This window comes from Corvus brachyrhynchos, unplaced genomic scaffold (genome assembly GCF_000691975.1).
Source record: "Corvus brachyrhynchos isolate BGI_N302 unplaced genomic scaffold, ASM69197v1 scaffold91, whole genome shotgun sequence".
In the NCBI taxonomy this organism is placed as follows: Eukaryota; Metazoa; Chordata; class Aves; order Passeriformes; family Corvidae; genus Corvus; species Corvus brachyrhynchos.
This window is the reverse complement of record NW_008236442.1, coordinates 1,264,485-1,272,356: the sequence shown is the minus strand read 5'-3', so window position 1 is coordinate 1,272,356 and position 7,872 is coordinate 1,264,485. Positions and strand designations below refer to the sequence as shown.

Below are 7,872 nucleotides of genomic sequence, written 5' to 3'. Positions count from 1 at the left end.
CCAGCCAGTCAGGGCTTTACAGGGCACTGACTGGGTATTTATGAAATACCATGGAGGCACAGGTTTCTTTACTTCTGAGAGGTTACAACATAGACACCAAAAGGAATTAATTACATGGGGGGTTTTACTCAGTAATGTGAAATCGCAGCTCAGGAAGATTAAATATGCAACCAGAAGTTGCCTACATTGATGTAATGCCATTAATAACAGTAGCATTTATAGAGGGCTAAATCACACTTTCCTTTCTTAAGGCCTTTCTCTCTGACCTTTGAAGGTTTGATCTCGAGATGTGATGTAAATCATCTGGAGAGTTTTCTTCACCTCTACCGGGTGAAGGATACTTCTACTCTGTGAAAGTAGAGTTAGTCTTGCAAATAAAAGAAGGAAATATACTGGAGTTACTTATCTTTCAGGGCACCTGAGTACTCTGCTTCCCAAAGTCACTCAGGCACCTCTGTGCAATGGCAAAACTCTTCCCATCAGCTGAGGAGGATCCTCTAGCACCGCACAGAGATGGACTCTCAATTCCAGATGGTTTGAATTTTCTGCTCACTTATTAAAACCAACATAAAACCCCCTAAAGTAACAATCCATCTATTTTCACCAAAACTGAAGTTTCTCAGGCTAGCAACTTGCCCATTAGTAAAAGCAAAACATTTGGGGAGATCAGTGCCCAGGCACAAGGGCACAGCACTGTGTGAACTCTGAAATCGCACTCACTCTGGGATTCAAAGTGCACTCAGGAGAAGGAAATGAGCATCTTCCTCAGTTAAATTTGTGTTCAAGCCAATGGGCATTTGGCAGGTGCTCTCCAGGTACCCCAAAAGTCTGCAGAAACAGCCAGAGCTAAATTAGCACATATTTTAGAGAAATGCCTTGCCCTGTGAACTTACCAGCATGTTGAGACTGTGATCACTTCAACACTGGGTTTATTTTAGAAGACAACACAATATTCAATCATCACACTATTGTTTGTGTCAAACATCATTTGCCTTAATTAATAAATGTGTACCTGGTTTGCTATGAGATCTCAAAAGAAGTTACACAACACTTCTCAGCCAAGTGCTTTTCCTTTCATGATGTGAAAATCACTTGTGTTATAAAGAGTGAAAACAAGCAAACAAACAAACAAAAAACAAACAAACAAACAAACCCCAGGCTGTGTGTTGGAAAAGAAGCTGTGGGAAATAGACCAGTACTGGCAATTACAGTGGTAGCTGCTGCTAGGTGAGTAGTCAGGGATGAAGGCTGCTTTTCCATGGATCCCATACACCTCCTCCCCACTCTGCTCTCTCCATGATGAGACTCCCAGCTCTTCCTTCCTCTGCTCCTCACTCCTATATATTTCCTATCCCTCCATGCACTCTGCACTGGCCACACAGCAGTCCTTACTGCTGGCCAGATTCCCTAAACACCAGCTGAGCAAAAGGCACAGGAATACACTCACTGCAGGGCAGGATGGTGTGGGTTAGCCAGAATGGCTAATCCTCCCAGTTGGGATCTGCCCTCCCTGATCTCATGTAACTTCAAGGAACTGGACATTACTAAGAATTCATTACATTTATCAGATTTGGTTCAAACTGACCAAGGGGTTCAAAGACATTAGAGCACAGAAACACAGGCTGATGGCAGAGGGTGTAACTGCATGAGACTATTGCTTAAGAAAAAGAGGCTTAAAAAATCATCAAAGGACAAAAGTCACTCTGGAACCACAGGGGAGGCTGACAAGGCTGAGCTAAGGAGGAAGAAAATGGAGTAACTTCTCAGAGGACTGAAAGATTTCAAATTCCTTGTTCTTCATTTCAAATTACCTCAGCAAACTGATAACTAACACATCAACCCACCAACAACCTGAGGATTTAAATAAGCTTTTTGCCACCAGCACATGTAAACCCCAATGAATTCCAAACTGATGGTTTGTTTAAAGATCACATTATACGTACTACAGTCAATATCCAGATTATGCCAGGGTTGCTGCAAGGAAAAAGATATCATTTTAGGCATGTAAAGCCCCTCCAGTTTGGACAGAGACTGGGCAAGAGTAATCAGCACTTCTTAAAGTCTTAGAAATGTAGTGAAAGAGCTGAAGTGTGTTTAATTACCAGTCAGAGACATTGTAGCAAAGCAGATAAAGTTAATTATACAGTACAGGAGCATTTTCAGTTGATGTGGTAGTAATCATAGTCAACAGAGAAGTGCCCAACAGAAGGATCCATATACAATAAAAGCAATCATGGGATGAAAGAGTACAGCACAAATTACCTAAAAAACAAAGGCAGACACAGACACACAGCTGGAGCCATCACATCTTAATGAGGATTTGTGGATTTCTATGTTCAATAGGATACCTTAAACAGCAGCACACCTTACCCCGTGCATAGCACCCCCCTAAAACTCACATCAGTCTGCAGGGGATATCAATATTTGTGCTCCATGTGGGCCAGATCCAGCACCAGCCTGTGATAATATTGACACCATTTATCATGGGAAAGACTGGGTGCTGTTGCTGTGTATGAAACAAATACATCAGTGGGTTGGTCTCGAGTATCTGTTTTCTGAAACTAAATCGATACTTTGGAGAAAAGATGCAACAAACAGACCTCACTTTGATTTCAGACTCACAGTCTACCATCTCCCATGGACCCTCCAAAGTCCGTATCCCCCTTCCTGCTTGTAACAGGTGAGCTGGAACACAGGATCTGAAACAAAAGGCTCAAGCATACAACATTTGTGTGTGTGTGTATGTGTATTTACACATCTCCATAAATGTAATTTCAGTGTCTCTTGGTTTGATGATGGGACAGACACTGAGCAGGATTTCACTTCCCTGTGCTGGCAGCGCTCTCTCCCACTCCACGTTACAGCCATTCCACCCAGGAGCTGTCACTTGCTGCATGTCTTCATGCCACCAAATCCCCTGGGTTCTCACCTGTTCAGAAAGAGCTTCTCCCCTGAGATTTCCTGAGGCAATAGTGTTAAATATATCCAGCCTCAGGCAGCAGTATGCCATCACCCTTCCCTGCACCTAGGGCTGCCAGAGGTGTGGAGCAAAGGAAGAGGCTCCTCCACTGCCCCTACTTGTCTGTTTGATTTCTCATGGCCATTACACATTAACAGCTTTTCAGATCTCTATGTAATGATGCAGTTTCATCCTCTCTTCCCAAAGTAATAAGCTCCCCCAACATGTCTGCTTGTTGGAACACCCTGACTGTAATGCTGCAAAAGACTTAATTTGGGCACTATGTAAAACGTTGTCCTTCCAAACAAGGATTTATTGATTTGAAAATATGCAAGGGAATAAATTCTATTAATTGCTGTGAAACTTGGCTGATCAGCTGCAATTAGTGACACAGAAAGGATGACAAAAGAATATCACGGAGGTCAAGAGATGCAGAAATCCCACTCCAAGGGCATTTTCTAGCTGTTCTTATGCTGGTGCCAGGGCCTGTCTAACACCAGCCAGCCCATGGAGCTGCACTAGCAGAGGGCTCAACCCTGTGCTTTTCACTCCTTGCTGACACAGACTGTAGTTCGAGAGAGCCAGACTTCCTGAGACAACAGCCATACCTATGCCAACAATAATTACCTAGGAAAACAGGCAACTTCTAGGAGCTTATTCAGAATGCCTAACACTTGTATGCTTATACAGTGCCGCTGTGAGTATTGCTGTCAACACTTCCACTACTGAAGGGCAAAGAATGAAGCCAGATGTGATTCAAGTGCCATCTTTTCCCAAGTTCAGTTAAACCAGCCCTGCAAATGAAACAAATGCACTGGCCTTGAAGATGCCTGAGTGCGACAGCAAGGTATGAAAGCATAATTGGTATTGCTGAGGTGAGCCTGCAGCTCACAGCGTTGTGGCTGTGCACAAAGAGCTCTTCGTTACAGCACGGACAGGTCAAACAGCTCCCAGGGCCCTTCATGCCTTCTGCAGTGGGAATTAAAGTCACCCAACAGCACTTGGGGCCAGTCCTGGGTCCTCCTGCAGATCCTGATCTACTGGCAGAGAATGCTCACAGTGCCAGGACAGTCCCTGTCTCTGAAGCCTGCGAGAACCAGGTAGGGCTGGAGGACCTCCTTGGAGAGGAAAGGCGAGCACTCTGTGACCTGCTGCTGAAAAGTGCCACATACCCTGAGTGATGGGGAGCTTTTCCCTTTGTGGGCTGGGAGAGAGAGAGGGACAAGCAGAGGGATCAGTGACAGACATGGTCCCTGGCTCCCTTGATGGCACTGGCAAGCAAAGTACTTGGCTCCTGACACTGCCAAAATGGGTATGTTATTTATCTCTGCCAGCAGCAAAGTGGTGTCTGGCTGGACACAGGGGCCTGGAAACCAGGCAGTGGCTGGGGAGGGGACACAGCAGGTTTTGGGTGGTCTGTGCCCCTGCAGAAGGCTGGCAGTCCCCAAAGATTTCAGCCAACATTCAGCGACAGCAGGGCTTCACTAGGCACCCTGAGGGGGAAAAACAGCCCAGCAAAGCAAACACTCAGAAGGCAGAGACAGCGCGCAGTTAGTGCTCTGAAACACTGGCACCTTGTGGCAGCTCAGCCCCAGAAACATACTGTTTCTGACTGTCCTGCTGGACATCGGGGTGGCCTGGGCACAGCTCCAACAGCCAGGACACAATCGAGCAGCAGCACACAGATGCATAGAAAGCCACCTTGATCTGGGTAGCATTTAGTAACGAACAGCTGTTACTGGGGAAGGAGGGGATCTGGAAATCTCTAGTTGCACTTCCAGCCCTGTTTGTGGCCTCCTATGGCTGCAAAAATGATAACGAGGAGGGTGGCATTACTTGGGATGCCCATGATCACTGTCTGGGTCACTGACCACACAAGATGTGTTCACCCAGGAACTGCAAGGAGTAAAAAAACCTCTTGATGCATGTGAGCATCGCCATGGGAGTGCAGGGTCTGGACCCTACCTGCAGCACATCCATACTGTCACTCTTCAAGAAAAAGTTACTAGGGGCTATCACAGGGCTCCTTGCTGCCCTGATGCATCTGGTAAGGAAGGAAACAATCATTTGAGATCCATTTTGGAAAAAAAAAATCATTTGGATCCTTCTGAATGCTGTAAGACCACATTAAATTATGGTCACCACAAGGCCTTACTTCTTCATATAAATATTTGAGATATAAGTATTCTCCCTGAATTTTTTTTCACATTTAGTAGTGAATATCACAAATGTGTAGCCAGCTCCTTTTGTCCCTGTTACTGCTGAAATACACATAAATGTGAAAATATGGGCAAATATTTACAGGCAATAAATGCTGGGTGGGGTAATTAACTAGTGTTTCATATGGTTACAAACCAAAAACATCACATTTCAGCAATAACTTAACCCAGAAAAATTAAAACTCAGTTCCCTTACTCTTCTCACACCTAGCAAATTATTTTTCAGCCAATTAAGAAGTGGCAAATCCAGAAATGGGAGAACGAAGAAATTTTTCTCCCACAGTACATAATGAATCTGTGGCTTTCACTGCCACAATGAGCTGAGGATACCAAACCCAGCGATGTTGACAGGGTGAGGGTGTTTCTATGGACAGTGAGAATGGCCAGAACTGTAATGGTTATGAATGATGTGAATTTTGGAAGAGGGCAGACCTCCAGCTGTGGCTGCAAACCAATCTTTATATTAGGGATTAGGAAAAGAGTTACAGTGACAGCCAGGTTATCTGCTTACAGGGGAGTTGCACATACTTTCCACCTTCCACCCGTTGCTGGAGGGACTGTCTGCAATAACTGTATGTTGGAGCTGGTTCAATTTCTTTTCACCTTCAATTTTTGTGAGCTAATCCCAGCTCAGCCACTCACACAAGCAACATTCACCCGTGTGTGCAATGTCTGAGCACTTGGAACATCAGCCTTACTTAGCAGAAAAAACCCCAACCATCCTTTTCTTCCCAAACAAGGCATGCAAAGAATAAACAGCATTCCTTAGCTCCAGAGCACACTGCCTAAGGAATAGAGCTGGGGACAAGATGAAAAAAAAAAACCATGCAAGATGCCTGAAAGTGTCTGTCATAAATAAAACTAATTAACAGGCCTCTGAGCAAATGCAAAGGCCAACAGGAAAATAACATAAACACTGCTGCAAAAGTTCTGCATGCCGTTCCCTGCAAAGCATCAAAGCCGTTGCTCCTTGCGCAATCAATATGAAAGTGATACAAAAAGCAACTGAAAAAGAGAAACAGAAGACAAAGGGAAAAAATGACTGCTTCTAAAGAAACAGAGGAACTGCCCAACTTAAAACACAGTTTCTCCTTTATTTTATTCTAAAATACTATAATTATAAGCCAATAAATGAAGGGGGAAAAAAGTCAGAATCAATGTAAAAAATACTAGCACTTATCAAAAACACAGCAGGCAACTGTTTCTTCCAGTGATCTCCTAAATAATTTATGCCCAATATACAGAAGCCAATCTTGGGAATACACCGTGCCAAAACAGTCAAGGGAACTGTTTCTCCCCTCACCCAGATGCAAAGCACAACTCCAAAATAGAGGCACCGGCCAAAAGCTTTGTGCTTAAACCCCAATTCCAACAAACAATAACAAAATGAGTCTGGAGGAGCTCAGCTACAGAGCAAGTGTGGTCCAGAATGTTGGGTGGGATCCTGCATCCCACAAGATAGCCCTGGGCACCAAAAATGCCCTTTGCAGGAGCCAAGCACCCTGTGCCTGCCCCACCACCCAGCTGTGTTCCACTCCAAAAGCACTGTGTTTTTATCTTATTGCCAACTTCCAAGGGAATACAGTGGCTGATATACAAAGTGTTGTAAAGAATAAAAAAAGGGTTTGACTTCAGGTATCACCTGGGGATGAACCTCAACGACTCCACACACAGGCCCTATGGAGGCACAGGTTATGCCCCATCTGTAACATGTGGCACAGACAATTTGTGGACAGCCCTGGTGAGGAGAGAGAGCGCAGCAGGACCAGGGCCAGTGGGGTGGGGTGACACATGGGGACCACCCAACCCTTCTGCCACCATTTTCACTCGATATTCCCAAGGGAGGGAACATGCTCCAGCACTGGCAGTGTTTGCTGTGTGAGGTTGGGAAAGACAAAATCAAAGATGTTTAATAAACAGATGGAGAAACATAAAGAAAAGCAAAATGAGAAGTAGATCAACACGGGCCAGAGTCAGGTATGACCTCCGCACAACCCTGGATGAGATACAACCAAAACCAGGGTTGTTTAGGCCCTTTATTTGCCTTCTATTTGTTTTGTGCCACAAGCTCTGGCGTAACATATTCCAGTTCCTTTCTGAAACTACAAAGGCTACAAACCCACTTTTCCCTGTAACTCCTTCTAGGTCTGTGTCCCTCCCCTGTGCCCAAACAGCAGACAGGCCCTTGTGAACAGCCCCTTCCTAGGCCTGGTCAGCCTTGAGAAGAGAGAACTGAGAGGGGACCTCATCAATGTCTGTCAGTGTCTGCAGGGAGGCTGCCAAGAAGACGAAGCAGGCTCTGCTCAGGGGTGCCAAGCAATAGGGCGAGAGACAATGAGCACAAACTGATGCACAGGAAGTTCCACCTCCAGATGAGGAGAAACTTTCCTGGGCAGTGACCGCACACAGGAACAGATTGTCCAGAGAGGCTGCGGAGTCTCTCTCACTAGAAATATTCTAGAATCATCTGAACACAACCCTGTACCCTGTGCTCTGGGATCATAGAATGGTTTTGGCTGGAAGGGGATTTTGAAGATAACCCAGTTCCAGCCTCTCTGCCATGGGCAGCGACACCTTCCACAAGACCAGGAGCCCCTTCCCACCCGGCTTTGGACACTTCCAGGAACGGGGCAGCCACCTTCCCTGGGCAACCTGCACCTGTGACTCTGTGGCGACCGTTTCTGTGTTTGTGTG

General features: G+C 45.5%; 1 protein-coding gene across 1 annotated transcript in view; it reads left to right on the top strand.

Moving 5' to 3' along the window:
• Positions 1-3,921: 3,921 nt before the first annotated feature.
• PSMD6 (proteasome 26S subunit, non-ATPase 6) overlaps positions 3,922-7,872 on the top strand; it is a 10,740-nt gene continuing 6,789 nt past the window's right edge. The window contains exon 1 of the mRNA XM_017747153.1: positions 3,922-4,059. Coding sequence (XP_017602642.1) covers positions 3,922-4,059 — 138 coding nt within the window. The remainder of the gene's footprint in view (positions 4,060-7,872) is intronic.